Raw genomic sequence first — 20,246 nt, forward strand, 5'->3', positions numbered from 1 at the left:
AATGAGAAAGATATACAATTTAAATACCATATAGGATTAAATCATTAACTGAAATACACCAATTTGATGATAGTTTCAATAAAGATGCAGTTTTAGCATTCGAAACAATTGTAGTGCTCAGAACTGTAACTAATTCATTACATACATATTTTTTTAATTCATATAAAACCAACAGTAACTGTTTACATTATTAGGTTAACTTTTAAAAATTATAAGAGTATCGTGATTGTCCCTAATATTCTTTTGAACATTTTGCGTATCATACTTTTAATAGGGATATACTTACTGATTACATTCTTTGCCTTTTCCTCTCTTCGACAACGACTCCCAACTCTGTCCTTTCTTATACTTCTCATTAAAAATAAGTAAATATTTCAGTTAAAGAAGCTATTAGACCTGAACAGAATGGTCTTCGATAGTAGGGTATTTGTAAGTAGGTTGCATAAAATCTATATAATAGAATTCAGTATTTCTGTCTGTAATATGTTTGGACAGGTTTAGTTGTCGACGACATCGTAAATTTGACCCCTGTCGAATATATATCACTGACAAAACGTGCTCGAGTTTATAAAGCTGCAAAAAGAGAACATAAATAATTAACCTCTTATAGACAAAGAGGTCAGGGTCTCAAAGAACCAATTTTAATCAATGGACAAATTATGATTCATCAGAGCAGGTACCCTTTTGGCAAAATTATTATAAATACCTACTTCATGGACATGTACTACTATTATAACAAATTGGGTATGCTTTCAGCATTAAAAGCCGCTGCTTATTCAAAATTTTAGGGAACCTCTGGTACTTCTACCAACCCTAGGAATTTTTGGTAATCTCTCATGGTAATCTTCAATAATATAATAGAAGTATGGGGTACAAGTTGGCATCCAAGTCAATGTGTTTTCTATGCAGTCGTAGTTATCTCATCGCATAATTGTTAGGTACACTATGTACAATATGTATCCATAGTACAAGCTCAGCTTAGTTTGAAGCTAGATATATCTGTATGAAAAAAAAAACAATCGGTGCGGTGTGCATCGAGTACTCTCAGGAAATGACGAAAAAACTATATAACAAAATTAGTACGAAACCAACACGGATGTAGTCTAATCTTAGAAAACAGTCATCAAAAACGGCTCAGTATTGGCAAAATTATCTTGGACACAAAAAAAAACACACGCACACACACATATACTCACAATATATTGTAACCCATATATGTACATATAGATCACAATATACATAAAAATATAGGATAAGTAATTTACTAATACAATATGTTAGATGTGAATTTAAAAAGAGAGAAATAAAACAATTATATCTCAATAAACAACAATATATTACATGCGAAACACACGAAGTCCTTTATAAACCTTTTCTGCTTTTTTAACAATCCTACATTTCATTTATTAAGTGGATCGAAGCTTTTCCTTCGCATTCGCTTTCTGTATGATTGCTTTTTATAATAATTTTAAAAGCTTGCTATTCCCTGTACCTACATATCAAACGGATATTTTTTATTTACTAAAAAGGGCTGTCTACATAGCTTTCTGTTTTCTTTTTTTATTTTATGAGAGTAAACTTTTGAAAATCGAATACATAATCGATTGTTGGCAATATTTTATATTTAAAAAATGTGTATAAAAATTCTTCAGTTCTTTGACGTTCACATTTGAGTTTTTATGGGTTTTGAAATAATATTTTACATTGCATATATGTAAATATCTAAAGATGTTGCAATCATGAATAGGATGTATTTTTTTTTATCGTTGTGTTAGGATCTTGAAAAAATATACAATGAAAATACAGGAATCCCGTCCAAGCCTTCCTTCCAACTTATAAAATAACTTTCGAACTTTATCTGCACATACATATCGTGATAACGGAAGATTAGATCGGTGGGCATTCTCCCGGTTGACCAGCCAAGCGGGTTATAAAAACCTTCAGTCGATAAAAGACTTCAAGATAGGCTTATACGAGTTGTTTTATATCTCAACCTCGTTGGTACGTGGACAGATATCTTTTATGATCTGTTAAATCGTACATAAGGCGAAAAAGTGATTTATGAATGACAGATATGCTCTCTTGTGTGTGATAGAAATACGCTGCGCTCAGTATCGGATCTTTGGATTAGGCGGCGCATTATATAAAAAGGTTTTCATTGCAAATTTATAAAATCTCAACGGTATTAAGCAACGTCAGCCGTTCGAAATTTTGTTTCTAAATTTAATTCAACATTTTCATTTTTACAATTTAACGTGACCTTTCTTAAAAACATAAATGCTTTCCCTGTTAAATTAGATACCCCGTATTTAATCTTGAATTATTTTGTATTTATAAGTACCTTATTCTAAGTTTATTTAAGTATTTATTTTATTAATCATTATCATTACATAGTATAAAATTCGCTGTCGCTGTCTGTCCATCCCTATGTATGCTATAAATCTTTAAAACTACACAACACGGATCTTGAATTTGGATCGGTTTTAATAGATAGAGTGATTCAAGCGGAAGGTTTATGTGTATACATGTACATCCTAGTACAATTTAAACTTACAACTAATTGCTATATTTCAAAATAATCAGAATATTACTTCAAATTAAATATTACTTAAAATTATTGAATATAAATAACAATGTACAAGACTTACATTGTTATTTCTATTCAATAACTTTTAGAAGTTCCTTTTTAAACTAGCAATCCAGATAGCTAAAGTTGCAAATGTATTTTCTCCTAATTTAGTTAGTACAGTAGGTAACAATACTATTGATATATATATATATATATATATATATATATATGTAAAGTAAAATAAACACAGTCTTATATATATGCATGACTGTAGAATTCATGTCTTAATTGTTTATTTTTAATTTAGATACAAAGCTGACTTAGCAATATTCTTATTGATTCTCAAAATAATCTTTGAATTTGACGAACAAATAGATATATGGCTTATTTTGTATAAAGAATATACCTACACAAAAAATGCAATCCTTTTCTGAAACTGTTTAAACTGAAATATACAAGGGACCTGGTGTGTGGTGAGGTAGTAGGTAGATAAGCTAGGAATTAGGTCACGTGTTATAGAGCATGAGGGACATTAGAGAATTTAAAGCATCCGGAGTCTATTACCAATAACTAATGAATTGGAAATGAGTTTTAGTACTATTAAATTAAATTTATTTAACACCCAATACATTAACGAGTGTGTGACGGTTTATTTGTTATATTCAAATGAACCGCCAACGAAATCGTTTTTAGGGAAAACAAATTGTTGACCGGCATATAACTCTTTTATTTGGAATACATACCGTCGTGTTCCAGCGGTCATGCGGCTACAGAAATACAAGGAGCATAATTTTACCGAGGAAGATTATTAAATCTACCTCGGGAAAATTATGCACCTTAAAGTGAAAGTAGTCTGAGTGGGTACTTCTGTCACCTATTTCAACCACTACACAGTTTACTTTATACGCTGTGTTTTGATTTGAAGGATGAGATATGGCAGTGAAATTACGCCTTAGGAGTACAAAACGCCGACATTACAAAATAACGTGATGTTCGTACTTTACGGTTACTTACGGTTGTCCTCATCCGATTTTAAAAAATCTTTAACTGTTGGAAATTGTCTCCGAGTGCTATAGGTTATAACATTACGCTACGACCAATAGGAGCGGAGTAGCAATGAAAAATGTGGCAAACTTATTCAGTTTGAGTACTTCTGCTGCTAAAGTTACGCATAAAATATGTATGACAGAATTGTTCCCATTTAGTAGTCCTAAAAAAGTCCACGTTTCAATATTTGTGTGATTTTTTACATCTATCTAAGGTATAGGCGAAAAATCTTTTAAGTATTGAATTTTTATTTTTTTTTAAGCTACCAGGGTGGCAAAAACATCGTCCATACATTGTCAACTCCTTTTTTTAGTATAACCGATGTAACAACTTACATCGGTTTTCATAATAAAGTTTTCCAAATAATTTTGATAAATCTATCTATCTTTTAAAGTTAACTCATTATAACTTTTTTTTGGTAATTAAATTTCTTCTAAAACAATAAATATTTGCGAAGCTCTATTTATAAACATGATGTTAATCCTTATCCAAATAAATACGTTATTTATAATAAATAATACATGTACACTCGTGCGAAACCGGGACGAGCAGCTAGTTCTGTGTATGTATAGGCGACGGTTGCTTCATACCATTAGGTGGATCTGTGTTTGCCATTCCAGTCCCAAAAAAAGAGATAGTAGTATGCATGCACTAACATGTTCCCTATGTGTACTATGCCGCCCGCATAGGTTGCGCGTGTTCATTTATCGCATGTTATGCAGTTACTTGACGCATTACAACTGATAACACTGAATACATAATTACTGCAGGTAATTATACACACAGTCATATGTCATATGTAAACATTTAACTACCTAGCCGTGTGATGTTATGGACAATTCCAAATATTTTAAAGTTTCATACGTTATCGAGACTAGATACCAATATTTATTGAAGTAGGCTAAGTACTGATTCCATGGTATAATTGAAATCATTCAGCCCAGATATCTGCTAAATATTAGGTAAAATACTTTGAACTGAGGCGAGCTGCGTCAGCATCTTTCTTGCAACATGTTTTCTAGTCTGAAAGGTAATAAATTATGGTAGTAAAATTACTATGTACCTACGTTACTACTGGTACTCACCTATTACATTTTATGAGTTTGGAATGACAAACTATGAGGTTAACACGTAATGTGTGTGTTTCCTGTATAATGCTCATGGTTTTATCGACTATATACACATATAGACATAAGTTTGCAAAGGTGCTCCCTCAAATATGGTTGAGAGCAATGATGTCTAACTCATCAGTCATACTCGTAAATGGGTACTGTTTGTAGGAACTGGTTTGTTCGGGTTACGGCCATGAATAGGTATATGAATAAAGATATTGTGATTTAATTTGATAAAGGTCTGTAATATTTAAAAAAACATTCTTTAATTAACATTTTATCAATTATTCCATTTCCTCATCTTACAAAAACAATATATCTAATATTACTAAAATAATTCAAATGACTACAAAAGAAAATAGGAAAATATACTAGGAAATAATTTTAGATATTTTTTTATTCTATTCCCGGTAAATTATATAGAACGATTTTAAGTTTTGTCTACAATATTCCACGTAAAGAAACATAGAAATATTTATAGGTCAATATTATTACGTCATTATAGACTACACTAATTATGCAGTAAGTAGGTATACATAGACTTTTTTTATAATAAATGATTAAAGAATGGTCCATCCGTCTACGCGCTCACCCCTCCCCAGGGCTAAGGATGAGGCGTATTAAGGAAGAGGAGGAGACATTTGGTATAGTATTCATACTACGATATTATCAATTTAAAACTATATTTGATTGGTCTTATAGGTATATATAACTTAGGTATTGTTGCTTTCAATAAGTTGGTACATTAACTATAGTTACATACATATTTTTTTTGTACACTGTACAGTGAATACGTTAGGGGAGCAAGAAAGTAAATATTTTCTCCCCCTCGTAATTATTGGTATTTTTGAGAGGAATCCCGAGTTTCGAAGGTGACATTAATATGGGGGACCGGGGGAACTTTGCTAAAACACGATTCTAGAACGGACAGTAACTCGCAAACATTTGTAATCATGAGTACGATTATTTGCATTGGCCTGAGTATTTTCTATATATTTACAGTAAAAAATATATTTAAGTAATTCTACCAGTTGTTTAGGACCCAGAAGACAAGCTCTGCTTAGGTTGGAACTAGATGCTGTGTGAATTGTTCAGGTGTATTATTTTTACCTTATTAACTTAAATCTTAACTAATGTCTAAAATGTGAATAAGAAATAAAAAAATATAAAAGATAACCAAAAATGACCTAAGAAATAATGTCTAAAATTCGATGACCTCAGTAGTCAGCGGTAGGTATTAATGAAAATAATAAACATCATCTATATCATGATGTTTATTATTAACGATGGTGATACCGCCGCAACTGAATCCACCATGGCGAAAATTTAACACGATATTTTCAAACTGTCATGTAGATAAGCTAACAGGGTACTGTACAAAAAATTATTTGTTAGTACGAGCAAATCTTCAGTAATTATTATAGAAGAACATATTAACATATATACCTACTTACTAACAGCCTCACCAGGTGCGGTAAATTGAAAATATATATTGTGTTTTTTTAGGGAGAAATATTGGGGATCCGTTGTCATTCATAATCAAACTTAACTACAATTTGTTAACGACATATAAGACTAATATAAAAGTAGTTAAGAATTAGAAGTAAAACAAAATGTAATGTAATGTTAGATATACACAAAACATACAGTATAATTGAGAACCTATTCCTTTTTAAAGTTAGTATCAAGTAGTATTCAATGACTGAACTGATGGCCTTTCTAGTAACTTTATGCCCATAAGAAGGGCTTTCGTTTCCCAATACATTAGCTTTATTGATCGCTCCACGCGAACGCATTTATTTCAATAGATTCAGCTTAATAATTGCGTTAGAGTGTAATATATTATATTAACATAAATATTGCTTTACCTGAGAATAAGATATAATTACTCATTTGTTCCTCGAAATATATTTTAAATTCTATTCAGAAATGAATGATGTAATATGTACCTAATAACCTTGTGCCAAGAATTTTTATTTATTTAATGTAGGGATTTACACCTATAGACACAGGAAATAGAATGAAACAGTGAAATTGTATTATAGAATATTTTAACTAAGTATCTAACTCAATTCAATAAAGTTATTTTTATTTCCATTATATATAATAGAAGGTAGCACTTATTTTTTAAAACTATACCAATTACTAAGAAAGCAGTCTCATCAATAGAGGAACGAGCAATAAACGTGTTGTTCTTTTAACCCCAATGTCCTATTTTTAGGACACTACCTTTGATATTTTTTTTTCAAAAATCTATGCATTTATACTATAGGTACTAATGAAATTCGTATTTCTAAACGTTTTTTCTATTAAAATATTTTTTTTTGGTAGTAAAATATATTTACGTCATTTTAATACATATTTTTAAAGTTGATCAATTTTGGTTACATTTGATCACTTTAGTTTTTTATTTTACATATTGTATAACGAAAAAAAATACTTAGTTTAAAGTACATAAAAATAACTTTATTACCTTTACTAAACATGTAATAACTAAAATCAGAAACAAAAAAATTATGGAAACATGTTATATATTTTCAAAATGAACTGTACTATAAATATGACAATGGGAACATGTGTTTACTATTTGGCGCGCAAACATGATCAACAGTGTAATATGTCTTTTGACTAATTTCGATACTATTGAGCCTTTTGTGAAAACTAATAGATATTTTAAGACAGAAAAGTCTAAAGTGGCCGTAAATCAGGCAAGACTAATCCACAATTACACTAAAAATATGGAGGGAGTTGATAAACAAGATTGTTTGATTTCTAATTAAGTATGTGTGAATAGAAACTGAAGACATTAATTTGGCATATGCTATGTTGTTATATATTTTATTGAATCAATCAAGAAATCAATCTATCACTCAAAAATCGAACCAACGTGCTGATTTAACCCATGAGTTACCCAAGATAAAGAGAGCCCAAATTTATTTATAATATAATAAATAAATTATTACACACGGATGTGTGAGGTATGTGGATACATACCTCTATAATAAGCACATAACCATTTGAATAAAAAACTGATTCAAAATAGGAACTCATTTATTTACATACAAATATTTACATCATACAATCTGTGTTGAATATACTTACAACGAATTAATGGCAACTTGAGTCAATGTAGGTACTTACGTAATATTTATACCTATTTTTCATTTATTCATACTCATAATTACATATATATATGAATATAAAATATGTAAATTCATAAACATATGTTGAAATTATTTTAGAAGAGTAAAATTTTGACTTTGCCTATATGGCCTAAGAAATATATTTTCGAACATGTAATGTAATTTTAAATGTTCTTTAATTATATCCATTATTAAATTGATAAAATTTATATTTAACAGCAGTCCAGTCAATCTGCAGGGATGATCTAAAGCCGTATATCTTACCAAGCCAGGGCGAGACCGTTCTTAATTTCACACCAAACGGAATGTTGTCAGATGGAAAATTTCTCAATCATATTATTGTAGCATCATTAAGTAATTATAAAGGCACTCGGGAATCTTCGAATATTGAAAAGTTATTAAACAGCTGAGTGTTCTCATCATTCATCCTAATAATATATTTCTTTAAGATTACCTAATCCAGAGTTACGCATTTAGAAAAAAATAAATTTCCATCAATTAATATTACTCCGCTGAAAGCTTAGTCATTGTATTCTTTGCAATTATGACTTAAATATCTTTGGATGAAAATGAGATAAAATTTAGGTAAACAGAGAAATAGTATCTACCTTATTAAGAATGTACTAAGATCACGGAGGAATTTATTGTTCATGCTAGAGCGTCTTGGCGACATATAAATTACATCATCTTCCATAACAAATGACCCTCTGCTTAAAGAAGTAACAGCCTTATATATTTATTAACGTACTGATCAAAGTTATGTTACATTCAAATCCTTTATCATATTATTACAACTACTTACTTTTCTTGTTATAAATTGGTTAATAATAATCATATTAATGATTTACATTGAGCAACTCTGTAAATTATATTATTAAGCATTATTTATAATGTCTTCATGTTAATTCATCCATCATCTCATCCATCTTTTTCTTAAAATTATCAATTCTTGATACTTACCAGAAAGTCTAAATTAACCTATTTATCTAAAACCTATACATATGGAATGTCATTCTGAAAAAGAGTTGTAAGAAATAAGGAGATCAATTTATAATTAGAACCTCAAAAATATAAGATTTGCATAAATCAAAATAACTTTATCAAGATATCGAAGGAAATTAGTCATTATGATTGTTAGGTTATACATATCTTAGAATTTGAAACAAAATAGCTCTTTGGATTATTGAGTGCTAATCTAATAAATCAACTAAAAGAGAGTTTTGTACGAAAATATTTTGCAGTCATTTTTCTACTCCTTTTTCTTACAACAGTAAATAACTATCAAACGAAATCTATTAGAATTGTGACAATCGATTCTATAATATCACGATGTTAGGCCCTGCATTTTGTGTTCATAAACGTTATTAATCGCTAACATAATGTTGATCGACTATTTCGTAATATTCACGACGAAAACTAGCAAATTGCGAGTATCGCTATAAATTCAAATCGTCTTCTGATTCACTTTCAGTATACTCGTGAAGAGCTTTTTTAATCTCATCCTCAATTTCTAAAGCGCTTTGATTTTTATCGTCATTTGATAGTCTATCGTACGCTACATTAATATTTGAATTGTAGTGAGAACCACAACCGTATTTTCTTAGAATACAAGCAATTAAAAAGTATAAAGAAATAAAACTAATAATAAAAAGAACAATGGAAAGAGTAATATTCAGCCTATAGTGCCAGTTAGCACTGTACAGCTGTGGTACAATCGTATTAGGATAGCAGTAAACCTTCAGTTCAACGTCAGTTAAGTTGTAAATTTGAGCGTCTTCGGAGCACGATGTACATTGATTCTCATGAGGACCAGAACAAGTGGCGCAGGTGTAATGACACGGAAGACAAACTGAAGGAAACGTATCTGGACTAGCCACAGGTTCCATATCTAAAGCCTCGAATGCAGTTGGCTTTGGAGCGTTAGTGCCCTGACGTTTCATGACACTGGCACCAGTGGAGCCCTCAAAAAAGTAAGTAAGATTGCGTCTTCTTGAGCTTCGTTCAGTTAGAACTTCGCTGGCATATGTACCGGCCGGACAATGCTTGTAACACCGCCCGTCGTACAAGTGCAAACCCTTCGCGCATTCTAGTGAAAGAAAGAGAACAAAGATGTTTAATTACATAAACAAAGAGAAACTCCGCCACCACCCAGCACCTTTTTGAGTCCATGCAGCTTACGATCTCTTGCCAGCAGACCAAATGATGCAGATACGCCTCGCACGATGTAGGTACATTATGAAAATTTCGAAGTAAGTATAAGAAAAGGAAATTACGGGGGAGGATCGTAGAATCTTGTCACTGATCTCAAATAATTTTGTTTGTGAACTAATACAAATATAACAATAAGTACAGGACATGCACAAACGAAAAACGTGCTCAAAATTAAATGAAATCAGAGAGGGTTTATGTGTATTTTTACGTTAAAAAGATAATTAATGAAAGTTAATTGAAGTTATTCGTGCAAGAAGTGTGAACTAAATTATAAAGGTGGTGAAGCGTGAATAGCAAATAAATAAACATTAGAGGAAGCCTGTAAAAAGCTAAGCAAACATGCAACAATGAGAGCTAAAAACTAAATTACTCTAGTGAAATACAATCATGTGTAAACAAACAAAATAACAATATCAAATCGAGTTGCGACTAACTGCTACGTTTATAAAACGATAGTTTGATATCAGAGACAAGACTCATAATTACATTATAATACAATGAAAATAAAAATCTGTATAAATTTTGTAATAAAAGATTGTTTTTATTATTATTTTCCGTCACACCAGGTTCCATATATACAAATTATGCATAAACATTTACAATACGATTTGATTGATTGCTAATTAATGCCAATGTAGGTGAACAATTTTACATTTATACAACCAAAATGTTATAAAAATGATAGATTTCTATAGCATCGAAAGATAGTTAAGATTCGTTTTAGTTTTCTCCTAGCTCATACCGATACAACGCAATTAGGCTCAAAAGCGCTTCAATGATCCCTTAAATCTTGACAAGTTATGCAGAATAATACAATTATAGTCGGACGCTGACAATATGACTTCCTTAAATGTCGAGTTGTATCTAGTCGTGCTATGAGGAACCTGCTGTACTAAGGTTATACTATAAATTAATAGTTACGAATTTGAACATGCAAAATGCAAGTTAGAAAGTTATACCAAGCTGCCTAATTAGTATACAATTACTTAGGTTAACTATCAATCGATGAGAAATCACGATCGTTCAGTCGTTTTCATTTACATGTTTCTGAGCAAATTTGTACAAGTTTCCAAATACTTATACCGATACATACTTATTATATACATTAAATATTTATATGTAGTTTATTCTAGATGGATTGGCAATCTCTGCTATCATCACAACCACAATACGCAATTGTTTTAATATCTACATTTTACGTCGAATATATCTAGGTTCAAAGTGTCTATTGACGGCACCATTTGACACCCTACCAGTAAGTCAATTGGTCGAGCGATCTCTACATTAACCCGCCTGATGTATAGAACGTCAGTTAGCAGTGATGGTTCCAATTGGCTTTACTGATCGTGTGCTAAATCGCATCGTCTGTAGACTCTTTTACACGTCCCAATCATAACAGCATGACTAGTTTGACAACAGTCAGTTTGAATCTCATCATTGTCACGGTCAACAGTCTTCTATACAATTTTATTCTTATTGCCGAATATATCCCATAGCATAGAACATTCAACACGCATTTCTTTATTACAATAACCGTACACACTATCACATCTACAGGCGATTCCTTTAACCCTAATACCGTGACATTAATTTGGTTTAAAATAATAATTAACAATAAAAATGCTTAATATCCTGTTTCTATAAACATATACAAATAAGAACACAATAACTGCTTTATTACTTTAGAATAATAAGTTTATTTCAAATTTATAATTGGAATATAATTTTCTAATCAAATTTTTCTATGCATCCGTTAATTTTAAAATATTTGAAAGCTGTCACGCGTACAACAGTCATGCTGCTATAATCTACCGAATCTTCATTATTCATGTTTAACAGACGGTTCGAAAGCCTTCGGTACTATCTGACAACTGACAGGAACGCCGATGTCACATGGGTGTAGTTCCTTCACTCTTTGACACATCAATCCAATTGCACATCAATGACGCATCCACCTAGTGTGAGATCGGCGTAACTGAATGCGAATAAGCGAATTGCTTCCTAACAACCTCATAACTAGTAAGTTAGAAGACAGTTCGTTTATACAAACACTTAAAAACAGAGACTTTTATAAAAATAATATTTTTTTATATTGTTAGCATTCAGTGCCAGTAACAACAACTGTACACATAATAAAAATGTATCAGAATTATCTGTATATGGAAGATGTATGATGAAAACTATTATTGGAAGACTTCTACATACATAGTACTCAAAACAATGATTTTCAGAATTTCTATCTATTTGTCTGTCCGCCAATCTCAGAAAAAGCTTAACCGATTTGCTATTTTGCTGCGATTTTCATTAAATTAACATTTTATTACTTTTATTCTAACGGTTTACAAACATAATTGTTATACGGGCACCAGGTCGTCTAGGAAATATTAGATTTAATTTCGTATTGCAAATAGTAGTCTATTCAATTGTATGTTTGCTAGAAGTAAATGTGGAAAATATATGCTATTTTAATGCCCGCCACACTGAATATTTTGTGATGTTATAGACGGCACGTCTATCACAACATTGCAATATTCTCTGTATTATTATACTTGCTCCCCTACATCATTCAATCTAACTTGCACTACATTATGTAAAACTTTTTTGAAATCAAATAAAGTGTGAATTTTTTAAGTTTCATCAAAGTAAAATGAGGTTTCTGAAACTTATTTAAAAAGAATAGAAATATTTTTTTGCTTACATCTTCATACCCTTTTTTTATATATAAAACTGAAAGTATTCGTACAACAAAAATGTTATAAGAATATAAATCATGTATACCTACATATATAAATAGTGAAAGTACTAATGATATATAAATTAAACATCAACATTTACCTAATTACGCTGTCAAATAATAGATATCGTATTACCAGTAGGTATTATATTTGTCTGGGATATTACAAACATTATGCCAGATGTTTCAGGTATTAGGATATGTAAGTAAATGGGAGCGTACATAAATATTTCAATTTAAAGGAATCTTTTGTATATTTCAAATATATGAACATTAAATATATTTATTAATTATTCATGAAATGCGTTGTTATAATCCGGAGCTGTATAATTTTATAAATAGGCACTAGTCTTTAGCAGTGAGTTGAGTTCCAACTTAGGTTATAAATAGCCTCTATTAGAAAAAACTAAAATTACAAGGAACTTTTCTTTCTGTAATTTTAATACTAACTGTATTAAAATCTTGTCACTTTCGTTTATTTTTATACATAATATATTATAGAATAACTTAAAATGTATTTAATTTACGTATATTTTTAAATAGAACTGTCAAGATCGTTTAAATTATACTGCCAGCTCTAAGCTACTTGCTTAGAGCTGACTGATCACTGAGTTTTTTCTGCACTTGAATGCTAGAAAACATAGAATGAGAACAAATCGAGATTTCCTTATTATTATTATTTATATAAAAGTCTCTGAATAACTAACTACAATTAACAAATTAATATAATTTTGAAACTTATTGTAACAGATATGTGTTTTCGTAATAATTTTATGCAATTATTACTTTCTTTAATTTATATCATAATAAACTATAAAAATGTTTCAAATAATATCTAATTTGTATTACATAGCCAGAACGCCCACTACATCATAAATCAATATGAGAATCATAATTCACAATTAAAATAATTGTCCTATCTATGTCTGTATACATGGAATAAAATAAATAAATTAATAACTTAACGACATATGTTATTATACCCTTAAATGCTTTTACATATTTTGGTATCATTGTGCATTTAAAATATAGTTAATGTTAAAAATCTATACCAACTCATTAATTGTTTGCAATAAAAAAATATGTAAAGTAAAATTTTAATTATATACTTATACATAAAGCTCTTATAAAAGTCAAAAGTTCAGCGAAACAAACAACATATTGATGTTTTTATTGTGAATAGGTGAATCTTTTGACTAGAATATAGTCTATTAAGTACATGTAATTTTCTGGGCTTTATTTGACGGAAATTTATACTTTTAATATTTTGTTATACATACATAATTAAATCCGGTAATCACCTTTTTACACTCTTTATATAATGCATTACTTTACTTTCTAATACCAATGCTGACATCAAGCTACCCGTATGTACGTATTTAACATTTGCAATTACTCGATCAAAATGGACGTTATTATCTTCAAACCGTAAATATACATTAATTTAGTATTTAATTGCACTTGGTCACTAGCTCTTCGATATTATTTTTTGCCAACGCACTGTTGTATTTAACAAGTTACTTATTTATTATATATAAATAGATATAGATAATAAAATCGATCTTAATGTTCTTGGATTGGTTTTGAATATGCAAACTTATTATTATTTTATAAAACAACGATTAATAAACAGGTTACCGAGAGATTCACTGAATTTAATGCACAGCAAATACTAAAATATTTTCATATACAATTTTGTATTCAAACTAAACGTACAATGTATAAAAAAAAATGTTTCAGTATGTCTTTAGAAATAATCCATACAATAGGTATTTACATCTAAATATGAGTTTCTAAAAAGATAATAAATTAATAGACTTTATGTTCAAATAGCCTTTGGTTGTATGTAGCTCACAAAAAGTATATACCTATATAAAACAACATATTCGACATAGCTACCATAACTAATACCGAGCAATATTATAATTAATAAATTTATTAAAAAAAATCACTTATGTGTTCAATATCATTCAACTTATTAAGTCTTACAGTATGGCTTAAAATAGACTTCGAAGTCCTTTTGAACTATTTTTTTGAGTAGCTGCATGCATTTCATTGCTAATGAAAATATTGATTGACAAAAATGCGTTGAAATAAATATAAACATTTAGGAAAATATTCGATTAAAAATATTCAAATAAGATCGCTATGAGATTTATCAGTATATATGTTATCTAATAATTAATATAAATATCATAATAATATAGCAACCATGAAGTAAAATTATATAGAATAACAGCTTGTACTTATTCTTAACATGGTATATTTAACTAAAATCACATGCCGCAAGTCCGGCCAGTACAAAACATAATTCTTGTAAACGATATCATTCATATCAAAATTGTTTAAATATCCAAATACTATACATTGTTATATTTTACACTGTAATGTATTAATATCATGCATTCCATTCGTACGTAATGACAATAATAATATATAATGCCTCATGATAATTTAAATGATTTTAATATATTTAGGTACCTACAAAGAAATCCAAACGGGTTGGTATACTAACTGAATACAATGTTTAAAAACTGAACAAAGATTAATAAAAATGACCACATCACAGATATTGGATTAAATTGATAATTTAAATAAATTTGGAACGCTCTGATTTAGACTACTCTCATAAAAAGTTATTCGAATATAATATATACCAGTAAAATGATGCTTATGATAGTAATAATTATGGTGTATATTATAACTAATGGAAAATAGTACAATATTATTATGCTGTATCTTTTGTTTTATAAACGGAAGTTATCTATTTAATTCAATATCTGTGAAAAAGAAACGTTTAAACCTGTTCAGAAATTAGAAACACTGCACTCTCCGAAAACACACAACGTTGAACATACATCCATGTAAACATTATTTTTACAATTTTGACAATTTGATATAACTAGAATTGTCGTAGGTACTAGGGCACCGCCTTTGCGATCCGATGTAAGCACGGCGCTCGAGGTGGTCTAACATCTTGCCCTCTTACCTCTAAACTTAGACTAGCAGTTAGTACACAGTCGCGCTTAATTTCACAGGACACATTGCTGGAGCCCTGTGCATGTTGAGAATCTTTTCTCTCTGTGCACAAGACTCGGGTTTGCTGAGTTATAAAGGGGAATTTTATGCTGGGGGATAGTAATAGGATGAGGAATAGGCACAAACCTAGGCAGCGATGCAGCGGTGGTGTAGAGTATGACGCGCAGCCGCTGCTCGCGTGTTTTTGACCGGAAACGGCGTCCGGCACCGGTGTATTGTCATCAGGACCCTAAATTATAATATATTTATTATTTCTCTATGTAATTAGAATAGCTAATTAAGTGATGGAATAGTTTATTTGATAGAACATGGTAATTGCCTACATATATACGAATATCACAAATATTAATTGTGACGAATCAAGCACAGTCATTCTTGAAGACTTAGATACTATGCCCATTTGCCTAACTTGTAATTTTACTATCTCTTTCAGTGTATATCGCCTCTCAAACACAAAACTCAGTTTGTAAAGCAAGCTACTTGGCGGTAAAGATAGATAAGACACCTGTGGAGAAGACTTTATAAATAAAATTTACTAAAGCTAACAAAACGTATACAAGTATATATTAAATTGTTAATTAGATTTCTATTTTATATTTCACATATTTAATCTATGTATTAGATACTCGTTACATGTTAAATCTACGAAGTTTGTATCTAAACAGGAAACTGAAGAACAAGAAATATATAATTTATTAATGACGAATAACGAGATATGTAGCTAAATACAATACACTGAATGAATAAAATACAAAATTGCTTAGTTACAATTACGATTTCTTTATCATACCACATCCTAATGAGTGGTGTCCTGTTTCAACGGAATCGATGGATCTAATCGGAATATCATAATTCGCATTATTACGTGATAAAATTGTACAAAGTGTAAAGTCTTAATATAAATATTACAGTACTTAATTATACATATTATTAGCCTTTGATGAGTATTCTGAAGTAAATGGGGATACCTGAACAGTTATTTTAATGCTTTAGATATAGTTTCTCTCATCGCTTTGCATTTTTTATTATTTTCAAATCCAGAGATAACCGCCGGAGCCGAAAGAAGAGAAAAAAAATGCAGAGACAAATTAATTCTTTTAATTATCCAAGTCATGTAAAATCTTGGGTTAAAAAATTAAAAATGAAATTAATCTCTCGCCCCTCTCTCGCGAGTATATGCATTTCTATCAAACATGACTATCTTTACTGCTTTCATATAGTCATCCTTAAAACCTTAAACCTAACCTAACCAAAAAGAAAGAAGACTCTAATGATTTCTCTATGTTTATAATTCTATAAAAAAACAAGTAAACATTTACTTCCCTATCTAAATACATTGGAATATTTTCATTGTAATATTATTGAATAACAGACTATGTGATCTGACAACCTTTGTCTGCCTATACGAGTCGTAAATTGAAAAATAACAACCCATTTCTACTAGACAATATTGTTATATAATTGTCAGCTGTAAAATAAAATAAATCATAATTAGATATATTTTGGGACTATTATCGGTACATAATATATTAAGAGAGGATTACCGAAATTTCTTTCTCTCTCTTTTACGAAGGAATATATAATAAAAATAATAATAATATCTCAGGACAATTCACACAGCGTCATCTAGTCCCAAGCTAAGCAGTTTGTGTTATGGGTACTAGACAACTGATATAAATACATGGATATATTTTTTTTTTGTAAACTAAATATATTATACATAGAAAATGCCCAGACCGATACAAACAATCATTCTCATGAATACAAATGTTTGTACCGTGCGAGGAATCGAACCCACGACTATCGCATAGTAAAGCAGTGTACTAAACCACTAGACCACCGAGACTGTCAAATATTCTATAACATTTTTCGACTCGGAAAAAATAGGCTATCAAATTGTATGATTTAGATATGAATTATTAGAATATCTATGATTTAATTATGAAAAGCCACATTTTTATATATTTGGTAGTTATTACTTTGAGTTAATTGGTTATACGAGCAAAAGACGCCACGTTCAAAACGAGTTCCGCGTGAAGTGATGCCGAGTGATGCCTATATTTGCGAAAGTTACAATATTATGCGTAAAAAGTATTATCCCCTACTTTCGTAACAAAAAAACGAACACTGAAGTAATGAAAACCTTTTTATATAGACTCGTACTGAGACACCCGCTTGATAAAACGTTTCGCGTCGTCTTAAGGGTGATATGTATCATGTCGTGGCGAATTCTCCTCACAATACGGGAGTGTCATGAGTGGTAATCTCGGTTATTATTCATCCGTGGTCACAGCTGAGTGCTGTTAAGATTATTTACCTCATTATCTAAGGATATGTATCTGTCTATCACAATCCGTCAGGCAGAGTCAGATTGTAACCGATTAAAAGAACTGTTATTTAAACATAGGGTTGTTAGATGATATTTACTGTTTTTTGACATTACCTTTAGGCGATATTTTATATAATCTTGGTTTTGAGTTTTGGTTATTGGAATGATAATAATAGCTATTATCATTAGAATAGAATAGAAAACCATTTATTCAAATAAACTTACATTGAAGCACTTTTGAATAGTCATTACATTTTTTAATCTACCGCTATTGACGTACTTAACTACTTCTAGCTAGCATAGAGTTGGTAGTATTCCTTGCCATCAGATATTTAAAACTGTAAATCCAATATAAGAACATTATAGTATAAATATATGTATACTTCGATATACATGTACGTAGGTCGACGATTATATCGACAGGAGTTTACCTGGATGACATCAAAGCGACATCATAACAATAATACCTACACGGTGTGCAATGTGCATACCACTTAATATAGAGTTTTGAGCTGGTATAATTTTAGTTTGCTTCTAACTAGTATGTATATGAGTATAGCAGTCAAAAATAATATTGTCATTTTTAAAAACCTTTAAACAACAATAAATAAGGTTTAGTTGACTGACTGTATCATGATTTAATAAAATTTATGTGAAAACTTGTTTATATATTTACCAATATTCTTTAATAATTGAACTCCAGAAACACAATATTTAGCGTAATTTATAGTACAGAAAAATATTTTGTAGGTTTCCCATTGAATATTAATTTTCATTAAAATTATTTTTTCATTAATATTAATTTTGCCTGGAAACTGTACGGGCTAACAGTCAATCATAGATTATTTTTTGAACTACAATAATGCCATGGGAGATATACATTACAATGTACGAAACTGTAAATTAAACGAATTAGCAGGAAACTAAGTTATATTTTGTGATCATCTTTTTTATAATTTTGAATATAATGTATAAGTTACTTAGGACCACATTTTTTTTATCTTTTATATAACAAAAATGGTACTGATTGTTACATTGAAATTTATTTAACTATTTTTGGAAGCTAACACGCAATTTACCCCTAGTTTTATTTATAAAAATGTTCCTAAAAGAATCTCTTTCTAAATTTAATATTACCTCTATGAAATTCTCAGGACGGAGGTTATCTTAAATCAACTACCTATACTTTTATACAAGACTTTCAGTCACAAGATGTGAAATATGTTTCAAACATTAAGTCTTGTGAAAATTTCATTATTTTCTGTCTTATCCTTATTCTGCGTTCTCATTAAATTCGGCGGCCACAGATTTCCCATGAGGTTGCATGAGCTCTACCGATCTATTTGTCAATCTGCTAGGTAGGTATCATTGTACAATACGTCCACAGGGCTGATTACATATAAATTGGCAATTAGCGATCACGGCGCGATTGATTGCTCATTGTTAAAAACAGTCCATACTATTACTAAAACTGCGAGAGTTTGTTATCTGTTTGTTACTCCTTTTACTATTAAACAGTTGATAGCATCTTCCCGAAATGTATCGTTCAGATAGATTGGACCATAACACTGTATAGGCTATATAGTTATATATAAGTTAAAAAAGAAACTAGAACGTGACGAAACAGGGTATGAAATTTCATGCAGACGAAATCGCAGGCACCGAACAACACACTTTTGCATTTATAATATATAAATGCAAAAGTGTGTTGTTCGTTTGTAACCTTTACAAGACTAAACGGCTTTTTTAAATTAAACAAAAATATTTTTTTTAATTTAAAATGTAAATATTATCAAGAGAACTGATATAGGCTATATATTACCTAAAAAAATAAAAGATGTCGCGGGTAACAGCTAGTGTTTAAAATAGTGTGAAGATTTCTTGTTAAAGTAAATATACATGTTGTTTATGATCCAGATTTACGTGGGCGACCTATTCTTCGGCCTCAAAGCAGCTTAAGCATGGAGGGCCGTCTGTAGCACATAATGAACCACATCATTATTTTAAGACAATTAAACATTTGTACTAATGAATACCTACCTTTATGTTGATCTCTGATTTC

At 30.1% G+C, this 20,246-nt stretch overlaps 1 protein-coding gene across 7 annotated transcripts in view; it reads right to left on the reverse strand.

Moving 5' to 3' along the window:
- Positions 1–8,474: 8,474 nt before the first annotated feature.
- The window catches only part of LOC131853636 (furin-like protease 1), a 193,378-nt gene continuing 181,606 nt past the window's right edge, over positions 8,475–20,246 (reverse strand). For all 7 annotated transcript variants that reach the window (XM_059204632.1, XM_059204640.1, XM_059204625.1 and 4 more), the window contains 2 exons: positions 15,982–16,084; positions 8,475–9,957 (listed from right to left, as the gene is read on the reverse strand). In XM_059204632.1, the coding sequence (XP_059060615.1) occupies positions 9,308–9,957; positions 15,982–16,084 (753 nt within the window). In that variant the 3' untranslated portion in view covers positions 8,475–9,307. The remainder of the gene's footprint in view (positions 9,958–15,981; positions 16,085–20,246) is intronic.

This window comes from Achroia grisella, unplaced genomic scaffold (genome assembly GCF_030625045.1).
Source record: "Achroia grisella isolate CSIRO2021 unplaced genomic scaffold, CSIRO_AGI_Agris_v1 utg1186, whole genome shotgun sequence".
NCBI classification, from domain to species: Eukaryota; Metazoa; Arthropoda; class Insecta; order Lepidoptera; family Pyralidae; genus Achroia; species Achroia grisella.